The sequence below is a fragment of the Pseudophryne corroboree genome, chromosome 5 (assembly GCF_028390025.1).
Source record: "Pseudophryne corroboree isolate aPseCor3 chromosome 5, aPseCor3.hap2, whole genome shotgun sequence".
Taxonomy (NCBI): domain Eukaryota; kingdom Metazoa; phylum Chordata; class Amphibia; order Anura; family Myobatrachidae; genus Pseudophryne; species Pseudophryne corroboree.
In genome coordinates this window covers 768,649,188-768,668,246 of record NC_086448.1, presented here as the reverse complement: position 1 = coordinate 768,668,246, position 19,059 = coordinate 768,649,188, and the positions used below count along the sequence as shown (strand labels likewise).

At 46.9% G+C, this 19,059-nt stretch overlaps 1 protein-coding gene across 2 annotated transcripts in view; it reads right to left on the bottom strand.

The window, feature by feature from the left end:
- Window positions 1-19,059, bottom strand: part of FZD6 (frizzled class receptor 6) — a 158,113-nt gene that overhangs the window by 115,146 nt on the left and 23,908 nt on the right. For both annotated transcript variants that reach the window (XM_063924241.1, XM_063924242.1), the window contains exon 2: window positions 3,868-4,237. In XM_063924241.1, coding sequence (XP_063780311.1) covers window positions 3,868-4,047 — 180 coding nt within the window. In that variant the 5' untranslated portion in view covers window positions 4,048-4,237. The remainder of the gene's footprint in view (window positions 1-3,867; window positions 4,238-19,059) is intronic.

Genomic DNA, 19,059 nt, shown 5'->3' with positions numbered 1-19,059 from the left:
AGAGCCTTTGGAACATCCCTCCAAGCTAAGCTCTGCCTGCACTATAAACTCTGCCTGTGCTAGTTGAAAGCCATACCAAGAGATCTCTGCCCTCCAGAGAGATTTTGAAAAGGAGATAATGATTTGTTGTAGTACAGCCTGGACCAAACTTTTTTTTTTAAAGTGCTTACCTTTCAATATTAAGTAAAAAACAACTACCCAGCGATATTGCGGCTATATACAGAGCTCCGATGCCAACTTCATTGAGCTGACCTATGGTTTACATATATTGGCAGTGACCTCCCACAGTTGCAGACTTCACCCAGTTCAGGCTAGTGTCACACAAGCACTTAAATTATCTATTTGCCTCCACACTGCATTCAGTATGTAAGTGACAAATTCCTGTCACACTAGGGCTGAACAGCTCGCAGTGCCGCAGGGGACAAGTAACAAGATTGCCTAGTAACATGTGCTGCACAATTAACGCTACAATAAAAAAGGGGTTATACCGGTTTGTATAGAATAATTGTCCTGGGAAATTAGTCAATGCACATAATAAATACTTTACAGAAAAATAAACACAATGGTAAAAAAACGCACACCATAACCAAAAAACAATCCGTTTCAAGTTTCCTGACACAAAGACGCAGGGACAAAATGTATTATTCAGTCATTTATCTTGACAAGCGACACAGTATCGTAAAGTTCCCCCGGCTGAATGAAACCTGCAACGTTTGCTGTGGGAAGGCCATTGTTTTCTGTGGCTCTCTGCCAGGCGGAGGGCTCTGTTTAGTCTTGCAGGCAACAGAACAAAGCTCCTGTCTGCACAGCCAAACATTCCTAACAAGACGTGCATTATAGTGTAGCAGCACAGCGCTGGGAGACGGGAATAATGTAAATTCCAACCGCTCCGTGGACACAGTCAGTGACAATAGGAAGAACAAATCTTATCCATCACCCTTCTGTGCAGATGCAGAAATACTACATGCTAAAAGGTCATTTATTTAGCTTGCATTCCTCTTATATTAGGCACTGAAGTGATCTGCATGAGATAGGAGGGTACTGGGCACACAAAAAAAGCCAACACACAACAAATGCAAATTAACTGTTTCCATCCCCTCTTGTCGACTTGTCGCTTCATGGGGAAAATGTGGAGATCTAGTTGCTATAAGTGGGGAAGAGAACCTTGTGAGCTGCAGCAGTCACTGACATAGGGCCTAATTCAGACCTGATCGCAGCAGCAAATTTGTTAGCAAATGGGCAAATCCATGTGCACTGCAGGGGGTGGGGGACGAGATGGGCAGGTATAACATGTGCAGAGAGAGTGATACCCCTTTTCCACTAGTTCTAAAAACACGGGTAAATGTGCGGGGGCGCGCATTTACCAGTGTTTTTTTCTAGTGGAAACGCCCCCCCTGCAAATTCCCGGATCAAGTGATCCGGGAATCATACTCGGGTAGCTTGCCGGGTTGAACACATGCGACACGGCTCCCGTTCCCAGTCTATGGAAGGGCGGCGCTGGGAGATCATGCCCCGCCCCTGCCGCATCACCAGCAGCGTCACCAGTCCGGCAATATGCCGGGTTGGTGGGCACAGTGTAGAAGGGGGCTCTAGCACGGGTCGCAGCCGTGTCAGGCTCCTAGCTGCGACCCGTGCTAGATAGTAGAAAAGAGGCATTAGATTTGGGTGGGTTATATTGTTTCTGTGCAGGGTAAATACTGGCTGCTTTATTTTTACACTGCAATTTAGATTTCAGTTTGAACACACCCCACCCAAATCTAACTCTCTCTGCACATGTTATATCTGTCCATTAGTTAACAAATTTGCTGCTGCGATCAGGTCTGAATTAGGCCCAAAGTACCGCCACAGTATTGCTGCTACATAAACAGTGTCTATAACAAGGCAAACAGTTTTTGGGGGACAGTAGATTTGGAAACCAGATACGGACAAATAATATATAGCAATTTGCTAGATCTAAGAGTGCTTAAGTATTACCTTTAAGACACACAACTCATATACAACTGCTGCTGCCAGTTTGTGTATGTACTGAGTAGGGCGCATTTAATGAGGCAGCAAAACAGGTGAGCACTGGGGATGGGCGATGGAAACCGATGGTTCGTAAACCATCAATGTTTTCGTTCCAATGGTGATAGCTTCTCAACTTGACTCCGTGAGGACAACCAGTGACCATTTCGTCCTGATCGCTGTTATCTGAGGGATCCGATCTGAAGATCGACAGTGTCTAGGTCGACAATGTTTGGGTCGACCACTATTGGTCAACAGTCACTAGGTCAACATATTTTAAAAGTTGACAGGGTTTCTAGGTCGACAGGTCAAAAGGTCGACATGAGTTTTTAGAAAAAATTTTTTTTGAACTTTACATACTTAACGATCCACGCGGACTACGATTGGGAATAGTAACCTGTGCCGAGCGCAGCAGTAACGGAGCGATGCACTTTGCCCGAAGCATGGCGAGGGGACACTGGCACTAATTGGGATTCCCGGTCACTGTATGGAGAAAACAACACCAAAAAAACCATGAAAAACTCATCTCGACATTTTGACCCGTCGACCTAGAGCATGTCGACCTAGAAACCCTGTCAACCTAGTGACTGTCTACCTATAGTGGTCGACCCAGACAATGTCGATCCTATGATCCACACCCGTTATCTGATGTATGGTGATGTCCAGGGCAGATCTGTGAACTGTTCCTGTAGGTCCGCAACGCTCCACCTATATGTAACGTCACAATGTATGACATCACATAGGGGTGGAGTGCTGCGCCAGAACATTGTGTGTGTGTGTGTGTGTGTGTGTGTGTGTGTGTGTGTGTGTGTGTGTGTGTGTGTGGGGGGGGGGGGGGGGGGGGTCCTGTCTATTTTGTCAGTCTTGGGCCGCACAATTTTTGATGGCAGCCCTGCTGATGTCACTGTTAACACGGTGTCCTTAGCAGAGCTCATTGGCTCATGTGTAAGATATATATCTCCCCTGCACATGAGCAACACATTGATGGGTCAAACGCCATCGATAGGCATGTATAGATGGTGGTACGACTGGAACAATTAAGTTCCCATTCTTATGATGGCAATCCCTAATAGGCACCGCACTTAGAGAGAAGGGGAAAAAGATCTGCATTCAGGGACCAACTTGGACATCGCAGGTGAAGTGAAACATAATTAAAAACACACACATCAGACTCCTCACCCACGATTTAGTAACATGCTTTTTTACTTCACTTTCGATGTTTTGATTGAGCTACATTTCAACTGGACTGCACCGGCTCTTATCCATAGAAAACATCCGCTGTGGTAACCTACTGACATGACCAAGGGATGGATGATGGTTGGTTTATTATTCCCATAACCAGTAACCAGCCCCTCAAAATGATAGATAAAGTCAGTGCCGGCGGCTGTGCGCGCCCGAACCGAGCAACACTTGAACTACTCCATCGGGCGCCATCTAGTGGCCTCTGGCGCACAAAACACTTTCCCCCCATAGAGGTGAGGAGCAACTGTAGCCTTTTATTATATAGGATCGGAAGAATTAAATTGTTGTTTGGGCGTCTAAGTAACGGGCACCTGATGGCAGCTATCCCATTTGCCAATTGGGCATGGCTGCACGATTTCTGCTTACAGCCTCCTGAGGTGACAAGCAGAAATCTGGGCAAAGTCATCTGTATGGGCGCGAACCAGAACTTTGCACGGGTTTGGCCACTTTACGCGTCTAAACCAGTTGCATTTGGGAGTGATAAGTATGAGTATGAAAGTCATACAAGATCGACAAAACAATTGAATAGCTCTGTGAGGCACCCATTATATATTGCCACCCAAAATACAAGTGACTTTTCCCAATGAATAAACAATTTTGCAATAAAGAGCAAGGCCTTACCTCCATTCGTGCAGCTGCAATCGCTTGATCATAGTGCTCCAGAAGGTTAGGGAAAAATGTCATGTTATAAAGCATGCCTGTACACCTAGGTACTGTGATGGGTTCACAAGTGAACAAACTGTGACATTCTACAAGCGGCAGCACCAAAGTGCCTAGAAAGGCAATCCCAAAACACCACATGCTGACGGCTTCCCGAAGCTTGCTTCAACTGTAGAAGGTTAAGTCCAGGCTGTCTGGTGTTTCATTTGACGTATGAGTGATACGGAGTTAGGAAAGGAAGAACGGAGGGGTAGTTCTGCAGTGAACATTCCCAGGACGGACCTCTATACCAGGCAGTGGAATAACAATGGATCTAGGTATAGTCAGCATCCTGTCAAAAGAAATAAAACAAAATGACAAAGGCATCAGAAAACGTCACATTACAGCATCATCACACAGAGCAGGCATACAGGGGGAGTAGGGGAGGCATTTAATCATAATACTGCAACGTTTGGCTAAGTATATCAATATACATCTAATATGGTGGACAATCTCTGCTTACTCTCGTGTGCACCTTTACACAGTGCGAGGAAGAATTTGCTAAGAAAATTGTTCCAAGGGGCTTTCATCTGACTGTTTCGGATACTGGCCACAAAGTGCCTCTGGAGATGTCAGATGAAGGAACTTTGTGGGCATCTTAGAAACAGAAATCTCCCCTGTGACAAGGATCACATACACCGGGTAAAAGTTCCACACTGCAGGTTTATTTTCCACGGGTAGGCAATTCACAACTGAACATAAGCAGTTACCAGCAAGTCACAGAATAGTTCACAGCAGTTCTTAGCAAACAAAGTGTAAATTCTTCAGAGACCATTGATTCAGGACCCGTAACAGTATCCACCCCCTTTGCCGGGTGGTATTCAGTATGCCGGCTGTTGGGATCCCGGCGCTCAGTATACCGGCGCCGGAATCCCGACACTCGGCATACAGACAACTATTCTCCCTCTTGGGGGTCCACGACCCCCCTTTAGGGAGAATAAATAGCGTGGCAGGCGTATCGTGCCACCATACCCGCAAGGGGCTCATTTGCACTAACCCAGCTGTCGGCATGCCGGCAGTTGGGATCCCGGCGCCGGTATGCTGGCCGCCGGCATACCATACTACACCCCCCCCTTTGCCTGTCAGCTGGGCAACTAGTTCACCATCAGGAGCACTGCCTCTTATGTCTGAAACCATTTTAAAAACAGCAGGCTGACAGGTCTGCAATCATACTTGCTGTTGCTCAGACTTGATCAAACTGAATACCTGGACTGGATTCCACACCCTGCTGTTCCACATCCATGTCAGGCATGTTCATGCTGTTCCTGTGACCCCCCCCCCCCCCCCCCCCCACCTCATACTTGCCTACCTGACCCTCTCCATGAGGGAGAAAATGCTCTGTTCCTGGACTTTCCTTCATTATGTTTAGGTGACAGATCCACCTCAAGCTAAACACTGTGACAGTATCGAATTTTAGCATCAAGGCCCATGGGAGGAAAGATATTCAAGATAGATAAAGTAGAAAGATACAAACAGGGTGAACAACGTTAAAATGGTCCCAGTAGATACAGCAAATGTGAAATAACATTGTATGCACAAAAAGAAGCAAAAGAAAAATATGAACAGCAATGAGGAGGCAACAAAAGGATACCCAGAATTCTATTTAACTCAGTATTTACTGTAGGCTACTAAACGGTCACACATTCCAGCACATACAGATAGGATTTTAATAATGTGTTAATGTGGATAAAGATAATTGCAGAAATTAAGCTACTTAGACCCCTGGTCACAATAGGGGGTGTATACTCTCTATCTGTACTAGAGGTCAGCAGACCATTGTCAAAGTCTTTCATATGCAAGCGTTAATTAGCTGTATACACACTCAAAAATAACCCCAGCCCCCAGGACTCATGATACAATCTGTAAAGAAAGCCAGCATCAGATATTAATGTCTTCGCTGTGGTGTGACCTGCCCTGTTTCTTATTGTGGAGACGGTTACAGATTAACAGTGTTTAGAAAAGAACTTGTTTCACATGTCACAGACAGGGCTTTGCAACCGCCAGGCCAGCCTTATCCTGCAGCAGCAAGAGGCTCCAGCCTGGATTCTGTCATTAACATGTAAATATGGCAACTGGTAACGTCCTGCCCAAAGACAGCTCCGCTCTACACCGCTGCTAGCAACCAGCTTGACAAACCTATCTACTGATGCGGAGTGGGACGACTGTATGAGACAAACTGGTTCTGCGTCTGTCTGCAGATCTGATAATAGTGCCTGACTGAGACTGGAGAACTGGGACAGGGGAAGGAAGACTAATACCCCTTTCACACTTTTATTTCTCAGCGTGAAAGGGTTCCGGGACAAAATCCCGGCATTTCAACCCTGCAATCGACCAGGATTGGTCCCGGGATCTTCCCGGGAACCTGGTCAGTGCCAGCTCCCGTTCACTCTCTATGTAGCAGGCGGCGCTTGTAGATCATGTGATCTCTTGCGCCGCCCCCGCTGCGTATGCAAGGCGTCTTTCCCGGGAATGTCCCTGCATGATCCCGGGACCGTATTCCCGGGTAAGACCCTGCATTTTTAGGTGTGAAAGGGGTATAAGGGGGACATGTACTAAGCAGTGATAAGAGTGGAGAAGTGAGCCAGTGGAGAAGTTGCCCATGGCAACCAATCAGCAGCTCTGTATAATTTTAAAGTATGCAAATTATAGATGTTACTTCAGTGCTGATTGGTAGCCATGGGCAACTTCTCCACTGGCTCACTTCTCCGCTCTTATCACTGCTTAGTAAATTCCCCCCTAAAGCAGCTATATCAGGGGAATTCACCTCCAGCATGCCCTGCCACAGGTTCGCTATTTGTGTGTACTAAAACTGTGGCAGGACACGCTGAGATGTGAATACCCCTAACATAGATGCTTTCTTCACGGTGTGTGCATATATTACATTGGGGTCTAGTTACTAAGCTTTGGATGGAGGTAAAGTGGACGGAGATAACGCACCAGCCAATCAGCTCCTAGCTGTCATGTCACAGGATGGGTTTGAAAAATGACAGGAGCTGACTGGCTGGTACTTTACCTCCATCCAAGGCTAAAGCTGCATACACACAGTGAGATTTTGGCTATCTTCGATTTTGACTATGAGATATGGATTATGCGATATTGACTGTGTGCTTGCGATATTGGCTATGGGCTGTATTCAGTAAGAGTCGGAAACTGCCGTCTTGTCGGAAAGATGGCAGTTTCCGACTGGAATAGGTCGGAAGGGGTTCCGACCTATTCAATAGGGGCACATTTTTTCCGACTAGTTGGGAAACCCGACTTGTCGGAATGCTGTCAGAAAGCAGGTGGATCGACAGAATACCCGCCAATCCACCTTCTGCTGTCGGAAACGGGGCCAAATCCGACAGGTTTTGGCCTCCTTTCCGACAAACTCAACCTGACTTGAAAACAAGTCAGATTGAGGTGAGGAGACGGGGAGCGGTGCGGCGGGCTACGGGGATGAGAGTAGTACCTGTAGTGCCTCCCCCACCGCCAGACATCACTCCCGCTGCCAGCTCCGGCCGCCACTGGAAGCTCCCCCGCCGGCCGCCTCACACTGCTCCCCCGGCCGCTGCTGTCAGCGCACCCGGCAGCCGCTGACAGCAGGACAGAACACAGGGAACGGCCAAATCAGACAGTCAAATTTGGCAGCTCTTTGAATAGGGGTTGTCAGGTCCATTCCGACAACTGCATGTCGGAATGGACCAGACTCTTATTGAATATACCCCTATGTGTGATGGTGACCAGAGGCGGATTGGCCATAGGGTTTACAGGGAAGATTCCCGGTGGGCCGGCGCACCCGCGGGGCCTGTTTTGTTTGAGGACATGTGGTCCTTTTTATAGACATAATGAATAAGATGCAAAATAATTTGCATATATGCCTGTGATTGCATATGATCTAGTGTATGCTCTGTCTGCCTGCTTGGCTGACATATAAGATTGAGTGAATAGTGATTGGGATACGGTTGGTGTAATAAGCAAGAAAATATATCTTTCTAAAGAATTATATAGTTTCCTAAATTCTGAAGGTGTATCATATAATGTGCTCATAATATTTAATTTTATTTCCTTTTAACTTCCCCCCTTGATGCTGGACATGTCCACTATCTGGAAAGTCTTGGGGGGAGGGTGCTGCTGCCATGGCCCATGGCTAGACTTTACACCTCTGGTGCTGCCCATGTGGGGCCACTAGTACAAATTTTTCTAGGGCAGCTTTTTGTTCCCAATCCGCCCCTGATGGTGACTGAATGCCAATTTTGACTATACTTTACTACCAGATAGTCAAAATTGACTTGCTATAGAAAAGGTGAAAATCCTTTTGGGCGCTTCTTGTCTACCGTTGGCTGCCTTCTAAATCCAAAATTGGACCTATCCCAAAAAAGATCCACGAATTTGGACAGAAAAAAAGTAGTTTTGTGGACTAGATGGCGCTAATGTTCATGCAAGAGTGGAAAATGTGAGGGAATAGGAAATACTTAGCTATGCTCTGTGTATCCCAGTGGTTGACCGGAAAGGCTCTACGTTCGGGTCCTCGATGAAACACTCGACCACGGGCTGGTATACATTTGCTTGATGGAATTATGCACACAACTGAACTACACCCAAACTGGATAGCCCTGGATTTCTGAGCATCCAAGTCCCTAGTAGCCGCAGGCACCACAATAGGCTGGTTTAAGTGAAATGCTGAAACCACCTTAGGGAGAAATTGAGGACGAGTCCTCAATTCTGCCCTGTCCGTATGAAAAATTAGGTAAGAGCTTTTATAGGATAAAGCCGCCAATTCGGAGACACGCCTGGCTGAGGCCAGGGCTAACAGCATTACCACTTTCCATGTGAGATATTTTAAGTCCACAGTGGTGAGTGGTTCAAACCAATGTGATTTTAGGAACCCCAAAACTACATTGAGATCCCAAGGTGCCACTGGAGGCACAAAAGGAGGCTGTATATGCAGTACCCCCTTGACAAACGTCTGAACTTCAGGAACTGAAGCTAGTTCTTTTTGGAAGAATATTGACAGGGCCGAAATTTGAACCTTAATGGACCCTAATTTTAGGCCCATAGACAGTCCTGTTTGCAGGAAATGCAGGAAACGACCCAGTTGAAATTCCTCTGTAGGGGCCTTCCTGGCCTCACACCACGCAACATATTTACGCCAAATACGGTGATAATGTTGCACAGTTACATCCTTCCTGGCTTTGATCAGGGTAGGGATGACTTCATCCGGAATGCCTTTTTCCTTCAGGATCCGGCGTTCAACCGCCATGCCGTCAAACGCAGCCGCGGTAAGTCTTGGAACAGACATGGTCCCTGCTGGAGCAGGTCCTTTCTTAGAGGTAGAGGCCACGGGTCTTCCGTGAGCATCTCTTGAAGTTCCGGGTACCAAGTCCTTCTTGGCCAATCCGGAGCCACGAGTATAGTCTTTACTCCTCTCCTTCTTATGATTCTCAGTACTTTTGGTATGAGAGGCAGAGGAGGGAACACATACACTGACTGGTACACCCACGGTGTTACCAGAGCGTCCACAGCTATTGCCTGAGGGTCCCTTGACCTGGCGCAATATCTGTCCAGTTTTTTGTTGAGGCGGGACGCCATCATGTCCACCTTTGGTTTTTCCCAATGGTTCACAATCATGTGGAAGACTTCTGGGTGAAGTGCCCACTCCCCCGGGTGGAGATCGTGTCTGCTGAGGAAGTCTGCTTCCCAGTTGTCAACTCCCGGAATGAACACTGCTGACAGTGCTATCACATGATTTTCCGCCCAGCGAAGAATCCTTGCAACTTCCGTCATTGCCCTCCTGCTTCTTGTGCCGCCCTGTCTGTTTACGTGGGCGACTGCCGTGATGTTGTCCGACTGGATCAGCACCGGTTGACCCTGAAGCAGAGGCCTTGCCTGACTTAGGGCATTGTAAATGGCCCTTAGTTCCAGGATATTTATGTGAAGTGACGTTTCCATGCTTGACCACAAGCCCTGGAAATTTCTTCCCTGTGTGACTGCTCCCCAGCCTCTCAGGCTGGCATCCGTGGTCACCAGGACCCAGTCCTGAATGCCGAATCTGCGGCCCTCTAGAAGATGAGCACTCTGCAACCACCACAGGAGAGACACCCTTGTCCTTGGAGACAGGGTTATCCGCTGATGCATTTGAAGATGCGATCCGGACCATTTGTCCAGCAGATCCCACTGAAAAGTTCTTGCGTGGAATCTGCCGAATGGAATCGCTTCGTAAGAAGCCACCATTTTTCCCAGGACCCTTGTGCATTGATGCACTGACACTTGGCCTGGTTTTAGGAGGTTCCTGACTAGGTCGGATAACTCCCTGGCTTTCTCCTCCGGGAGAAACACCTTTTTCTGTACTGTGTCCAGAATCATCCCTAGGAACAGCAGACGTGTCGTCAGAATCAGCTGCGATTTTGGAATATTTAGAATCCATCTGTGCTGTCGTAGTACTACTTGAGATAGTGCTACTCCGACCTCTAACTGTTCTCTGGACCTTGCCCTTATCAGGAGATCGTCCAAGTAAGGGATAATTAAGACGCCTTTTCTTCGAAGAAGAATCATCATTTCGGCCATTACCTTGGTAAAGACCCGGGGTGCCGTGGACAATCCAAACGGCAGCGTCTGAAACTGATAGTGACAGTTCTGTACCACAAACCTGAGGTACCCTTGGTGAGAAGGGCAAATTGGGACATGGAGGTAAGCATCCTTGATGTCCAGAGACACCATATAGTCCCCTTCTTCAAGGTTCGCTATCACTGCTCTGAGTGATTCCATCTTGAATTTGAACCTTTGTATGTAAGTGTTCAAGGATTTCAGATTTAAAATAGGTCTCACCGAGCCGTCCGGCTTCGGTACCACAAACAGCGTGGAATAATACCCCTTTCCCTGTTGTAGGAGGGGTACCTTGATTATCACCTGCTGGGAATACAGCTTGTGAATGGCTTCCAATACCGCCTCCCTGTCGGGGGGAGACGTTGGTAAAGCAGACTTCAGGAACCGGCGAGGGGGAGACGTCTCGAATTCCAATTTGTACCCCTGAGATACTACCTGCAGGATCCAGGGGTCCACTTGCGAGTGAGCCCACTGCGCGCTGAAATTCTTGAGACGGGCCCCCACCGTGCCTGAGTCCGCTTGTAAGGCCCCAGCGTCATGCTGAGGACTTGCCAGAAGCGGGGGAGGGCTTCTATTCCTGGGAAGAGGCTGTCTGCTGCAGTCTTTTTCCCCTTCCTCTGCCCCGGGGCAGATACGAGTGGCCTTTTGCCCTTATGGGGACGAAAGGACTGAGCCTGAAAAGACGGTGTCTTTTTCTGCTGAGAGGTGACCTGGGGTAAAAAGGTGGATTTCCCAGCCGTTGCCGTGGCCACCAGGTCCGATAGACCGACCCCAAATAACTCCTCCCCTTTATACGGCAATACTTCCATATGCCGTTTGGAATCCGCATCACCTGGCCACTGTCGCGTCCATAACCCTCTTCTGGCAGAAATGGACAGCGCACTTACTCTTGATGCCAGAGTGCAAATATCCCTCTGTGCATCTCTCATATATAGAAATGCATCCTTTAAATGCTCTATAGTCAATAATATATTGTCCCTGTCCAGGGTATCAATATTTTCAGTCAGGGAATCCGACCAAGCCACCCCAGCACTGCACATCCAGGCTGAGGCGATTGCTGGTCGCAGTATAATACCAGTATGTGTGTATATACTTTTTAGGATATTTTCAAGCTTCCTATCAGCTGGTTCCTTGAGGGCGGCCGTATCAGGAGACGGTAACGCCACTTGTTTTGATAAGCGTGTGAGCGCCTTATCTACCCTAGGGGGTGTTTCCCAACGCGCCCTAACCTCTGGCGGGAAAGGGTATGCTGCCAATAATTTTTTAGAAATTAGCAGTTTTTTATCGGGGGAAACCCACGCTTCATCACACACCTCATTTAATTCATCTGATTCAGGAAAAACTACGGGTAGTTTTTTCACACCCCACATAATACCCTTTTTTGTGGTACTTGTAGGATCAGAAATGTTCAAAACCTCCTTCATTGCCGTGATCATGTAACGTGTGGCCCTACTGGAAAATACGTTTGTTTCCTCACCATCGACACTGGAGTCAGTGTCCGTGTCTGGGTCTGTGTCGACCACCTGAGGTAACGGGCGCTTTAGAGCCCCTGACGGTGTTTGAGACGCCTGTACAGGTATTAACTGATTTGCCGGCTGTCTCATGTCGTCAACAGTCTTTTGTAAAGTGCTGACACTATCACGTAATTCCTTCCATAAGACCATCCAGTCAGGTGTCGACTCCCTAGGGGGTGACATCACTAATACAGGCAATTGCTCCGCCTCCATACCATTTTCCTCCTCATACATGTCGACACAACGTACCGACACAGCACACACACAGGGAATGCTCTGATAGAGGACAGGACCCCACTAGCCCTTTGGGGAGACAGAGGGAGAGTTTGCCAGCACACACCAGAGCGCTATATATATATACAGGGATAACCTTATATACGGTAAGTGTTTTTCCCTTATATAGCTGCTGTATAGATTTATCTGCCAAATTAGTGCCCCCCCTCTCTTGTTTTACCCTGTTTCTGTAGTGCAGGACTGCAGGGGAGAGTCAGGGAGCTTCCCTCCAACGGAGCTGTGAGGAAAAATGGCGCCAGTGTGCTGAGGAGATAGGCTCCGCCCCCTTCTCGGCGGCCGTTCTCCCACTTTTTTATGGAAAAACAGGCATGAGTTAAATGCATCCATATAGCCCAGGAGCTATATGTGATGCATTTTTTGCCCCCTAAGGTGTTTATATTGCGTCTCAGGGCGCCCCCACCCAGCGCCCTGCACCCTCAGTGACCGGAGTGTGAAGTGTGCTGAGAGCAATGGCGCACAGCTGCGGTGCTGTGCGCTACCTTATTGAAGACAGGACGTCTTCTGCCGCCGATTTTTCCGGACCTCTTCTGGCTCTGTAAGGGGGACGGCGGCGCGGCTCTGGGACCCATCCATGGCTGGGCCTGTGATCGTCCCTCTGGAGCTAATGTCCAGTAGCCTAAGAAGCCCAATCCACTCTGCACGCAGGTGAGTTCGCTTCTTCTCCCCTTAGTCCCTCGATGCAGTGAGCCTGTTGCCAGCAGGTCTCACTGAAAATAAAAAACCTAAAACTAAACTTTTTTCTAAGCAGCTCAGGAGAGCCACCTAGACTGCACCCTTCTCGTTCGGGCACAAAAATCTAACTGGGGCTTGGAGGAGGGTCATAGGGGGAGGAGCCAGTGCACACCAGGTAGTCTTAAAGCTTTTACTTTTGTGCCCAGTCTCCTGCGGAGCCGCTATTCCCCATGGTCCTTTCGGAGTCCCCAGCATCCACTAGGACGTCAGAGAAATAAGTGTAGGAAATACATTTGAGGCACCACAAAGCAGTGCCAGCCTGCAGTGGGGGTGCGCCAGATGCCCTCCAGCAAGGGTTAGATCCAGGGAGGGGGCACAATCAGTGCCAGGCTGGAGAAAGAGGCTGCCAGCTGACATGTAACCCGGGCCCAGGCTCCTCAAGAAATAATTAGAACTCTCGCCCATACATGAGGAGGAACAACTCTTACATCAAATTGAAAAAGCTGCTGGAATGGGGGACATCCTAGTGTTAGGGGATTTTAACTATCCCGATATAAATTGGAATAACGATTCATGTGTAAAAACCAGGAGCAGCAGATTCTTAAATACATTAAAGGATCAATACTTGACTCAATTAGTAGAGGACCCAACTAGAGGTAAAACGATTCTGGACCTAGTTACTACCAATAATGTGGACATTATATCAAACATTAGTGTTGAGGAGACCTTGGAAAACAGTGATCACTATATGATCACATTCGACATCAGTTTCAAGAAACACAGCTATAATGGATCAACCAAAATATTTAACTTTAATAAAGCTAACTTCAATATGCTAAAATGGGCACTAAACAACATTGACTGGGAAGTTTTGTTTCAAGGTAAAGACACAACGGAAATGTGGGATGCTTTAAAAGGGTTGCTAAATAGCAATATTCACAAATTCATTCCCATGAGCAGTAAACGCAGGAGTACTAAACACAAACCAATGTGGCTTAACAAGGAGGTCAAACTAGCAATGGCTAAAGAGAGGCGTGCTTTTAAAACATTTAAAATCTAATGGTAGGGAGGAGTCATTTTTGTATTATAAGGAATGAAACAAAAGATGCAAAAAAGTAGTAAGAGCAGCTAAAATTGTAAACGAAAATCAAATCGCTATAGAGTAAAACCAACCCTAACATTTTTTTTTAAGTACATAAACAGTAAAAGGTTACAGAAGGAGAGCGTAGGCCCATTAAAAAATGAACTGGGAACTTTGATAAACGATGACAAAATAAAAGCGGAAATACTGAACTATTTTTTTTCCTCAGTATTCACCAGGGAGGATCAGACGGTGAGAGTCGTGCATAACGATAGCGAAGATAATGACTCTTGGCTTGATACTCTTTTAAGTGAGGAAGTAGTCCTGGAGAGACTAAGCAAAATAAAGTTTAATAAATCACCATGCCCAGATGGCATTTATCCGAGGGTTATTATGGAGGTTAGGTTACAGCTAGGAAAACCCTTCCATATACTGTAAGTTGATTTTCTATAGTTCTATTAGATCAGGCATGATACCAAAGGATTGGCGCATAGCTGAGGTAGTGCCCTTATTTAAAAAGGGAACTAAAGATAATCCTGGTAACTATAGACCGTTAGTTTAACCTCTATAGTGGGTAAAATATTGGAAGAAATTTTGAGGGACATCATAGAGAATTATCTGCATACTACTAAAATTATAAGCAAAAGTCAGCATGGGTTTGTAAGGGGCAGATCATGTCAAACTAACTTAATTAGCTTCTACGAGGAAGTGAGCGAGAAGCTTGACCAGAGAAAAGCAGTGGATGTGGTCTATTTAGATTTTGCAAGCCTTCAATACAGTGTCTCACAGGAGACTGATCATCAAATTAAGGGAACTTGGCCTAGGATATATTATTTGTACATGGATAAGTAATTGGCTGGATAACAAAGTACAATGTGTAGTGGTCAATGGGATGTTCTCTCGCTGAGAACCAGTAGTCAGCGGAATACCGCAAGGGTCCGTACTTGGCCCGCTACTGTTCAATATATTTATCAATGATCTAGGATTAGGCCTAGAAAGCACAGTGTCAATCTTTGCAGTTGATACTAAACTGTGTAAGGTAATTCATTCAGAAAGTGATGTGGATTCTCTAAAAAATTACTTATTTAAACTTGAAACCTGGGCGTCTAAATGGAGAATGAAGTTCAATATAGAGAAATGCAAAGTTATGCATTTTGGGTTAAAAAACACATTTGCATCCTACACTCTAAATGGGGAAAATATAGGGGTAACTGTGGTGGAAAAAGATTTGGGGGTGCTCATAGATAATAGGCTTAACAACAGTGCACAATGGCCCTCATTCCGAGTTGTTCGCTCGTTAATTTTCTTCGCATCGCAGCGATTTTCCGCTAACTGCGCATGCGCAATGTTCGCACTGCGGCTGCGCCAAGTAAATTTGCTAAGAAGTTTGGTATTTTACTCACGGCATTACGAGGTTTTTTCTTCGTTCTGGTGATCGGAGTGTGATTGACAGGAAGTGGGTGTTTCTGGGCGGAAACTGGCCGTTTTATGGGAGTGTGTGAAAAAACGCTGCAGTTTCTGGGAACAACGCGGGAGTGGCTGGAGAAACGGGGGAGTGTCTGGGCGAACGCTGGGTGTGTTTGGGACGCCAAACCAGGAACGACAAGCACTGAACTGATCGCATTGGAAGAGTAAGTCTCGAGCTACTCAGAAACTGCAAAGAAAAATCTTTTCGCAAAATATTGCGAATACTTCGTTCGCAATTCTGCTAAGCTAAGATTTACTCCCAGAGGGCGGCGGCTTAGCGTGTGCACTGCTGCGAAAAGTGGCTAGCGAACGAACAATTTGGAATGAGGGCCCATGTCAAAATGCAGCAAATAAGGCAACTAAAGTGCTTGCGTGCATAAAACGGGGCAATGAGACGAGGGACGAGGATGTAATCCTGCCGCTGTACAAATCTTTGGTGCGTCCCCACCTGGAATAGTGTGTTCAATTTTGGGCACCATATTATACAAAAGATATAGGGGAGCTAGAAAGAGTTCAAAGGCAAGCTACTAAATTGATTAAAGGGTTAGAGACTCTGGGGTACGAGGAAAGGCTTACTAGGTTAAATATGTGTACACTAGAAAAGAGGCGTCTCAGAGGAGACATTAATATCTTCAAATATGTAAAGGGTCATTACAAGGAGTTAGCAGGGGATTTGTTTTATTGAAAGAACTCTGAATAGGACACGTGGGCACTCGCTGAGGCTAGAGCATAGAAAATTCTGTACACAACGTAGGAAAGGGTTCTTCACGGTAAAGGCAATAAAGATTTGGAACTCCCTGCCGGAACAGGTAATAATGGCGAACTCTGTAAATAAATTGAAAAATGAATTGGACAAAATTCTAACTGGAAAAAGTATCCAGGGCTATTAACATAGTGACATTATATATCTGGGAGTGGTAAGAACCATAGTTGTCAACTGATACTAAACCGTTACTTCAGCATGTGCATTATAATATGCACAGCTTAACACAGAATACAGGTTGAACCCGATGGGCATTTTGCCTCTTTTCAACCTCACTATGTAACCTCAGCTGTGCTCACATACAGGTTCATCCATGCTACTACTCCAGGGCAGTGTACAATGGCTAAACGCATTTCTCTGCTAGTTCTGTTCACATAGCAATCATCCATGGAACAAAATCTTTGATTTCCATATTTTAAAAGATAACGCTAAGCACATGTGATGTGATATAAAAATCTTGCGTAGTCCTCAGACTTTAAAGTCATTGGCAACACTTTATTTATTTAATGCCAACCACAGCTGTCAATGACTGGTAGGAATGAATCATACTTACCTACTTTTGAAAAAAATAAAAACATGTCAGGGAGATGTGAAAGTAACACCTCTCAGTGCGGACGTGTACTGCTACATGGGAGAGGCGTGTCATAAACATGACTTGCATCCAAATGTAAATAAGCCCCACAGTTAGTAAGATCTACTTGTTGAAGAAAAGACACTGATATTTTGCAGGATTTGTTTGTGTATTGTGTTTTACAAGAGGTTACATATACTGTAGGTGGCCACGAGAAACCTTCTTGAAAATGCATGTAACCATAGGGATCATTGTGCCTTATAACCAATGCAGGGAAATGGCACTGATGAACTAATTTGAATGTATGTACTGTATCTCTGATTCTCTCCCCCCCCCCCCCCCCCCCCCAAAGAATTCAGCAGCTACATACTGGGGATAAGGTGCAATCAGGGAGATTGATGGACTACTCAGGGAGACTGCTGCTATTTCAGGGAATCTCCTGCAGAATGAAGGAGGGTAGGCAACTATGGAATGCATGAGAGGGGATGGGGGGGGGACTACAAGAGAAGGTTGGTAAGGGAGGCATAGGTCACTCTCTGCAGCACGGTACCACAAGAGAAGGTGGGCAGGGGAGTCATAGGTCACTCTCTGCAGCACAGTACTACAAGAGAAGGTAGGTAGGGGAGTCATAGGTCACTCTCTGCAGCACGGTACCACAAGAGAAGGTAGGTAGGGGAGTCATAGGTCACTCTCTGCAGCACGGTACTACAAGAGAAGGTGGGCAGGGGAGTCATAGGTCACTCTCTGCAGCACAGTACTACAAGAGAAGGTAGGTAGGGGAGTCATAGGTCACTCTCTGCAGCACGGTACCACAAGAGAAGGTAGGTAGGGGAGTCATAGGTCACTCTCTGCAGCACGGTACTACAAGAGAAGGTGGGCAGGGGAGTCATAGGTCACTCTCTGCAGCACAGTACTACAAGAGAAGGTAGGTAGGGGAGTCATAGGTCACTCTCTGCAGCACGGTACCACAAGAGAAGGTAGGTAGGGGAGTCATAGGTCACTCTCTGCAGCACGGTACCACAAGAGAAGGTGGGCAGGGGAGTCATAGGTCACTCTCTGCAGCACGGTACTACAAGAGAAGGTGGGTAGGGGAGTCATAGGTCACTCTCTGCAGCACGGTACTACAAGAGAAGGTGGGCAGGGGAGTCGTAGGTCATTCTCTGCAGCACGGTACCACAAGAGAAGGTGGGTAGGGCTGTCATAGGTCACTCTCTGCAGCACGGTACTACAAGAGAAGGTGGGCAGGGGAGTCATAGGTCACTCTTTGCAGCACGGTACCACAAGAGACGGTGGGTAGGGGAGTCATAGGTCACTCTCTGCAGCATAACATTATAAATGAGTTCAAGATGGCGCCGCGGATGGGTGCCTCGGTGCTGCTCTGCCAAGAAGCCTTCGTTTTTACATGTGTAATATGTCTAATATGTGAGTCTATCGTACAGTTGCAATGTGCAGTATGAACTCATACATGTAATGTTTGTAATGTATGCTACATTCTTCCCCCTTCTTATGCTACAGTATGTATTCCCCCCCTCATGTTGCTGCTTGGCAATGCATTGTACTGCAAAAAAATTCCAAGAGAAGGTGGGTAGGGGAGTCATAGGTCACTCTCTGCAGCACGGTACCACAAGAGAAGGTAGGTAGGGGAGTCATAGGTCACTCTTTGCAGCACGGTACTACAAGAGAAGGTGGGCAGGGGAGTCATAGGTCACTCTCTGCAGCACGGTACCACAAGAGAAGGTGGGTAGGGGAGTCATAGGTCACTCTCTGCAGCACGGTACTACAAGAGAAGGTGGGCAGGGGAGTCATAGGTCACTCTCTGCAGCACGGTACTACAAGAGAAGGTGGGTAGGGGAGTCATAGGTCACTCTGCAGCACGGTACTACAAGAGAAGGTGGGCAGGGGAGTCATAGGTCACTCTCTGCAGCACGGTACCACAAGAGAAGGTAGGTAGGGGAGTCATAGGTCACTCTCTGCAGCACGGTACTACAAGAGAAGGTGGGTAGGGGAGTCATAGGTCACTCTCTGCAGCACAGTACTACAAGAGAAGGTAGGTAGGGGAGTAATAGGTCACTCTCTGCAGCACGGTACTACAAGAGAAGGTGGGCAGGGGAGTCATAGGTCACTCTCTGCAGCACGGTAAACAAGAGAAGGTGGGTAGGGGAGTCATAGG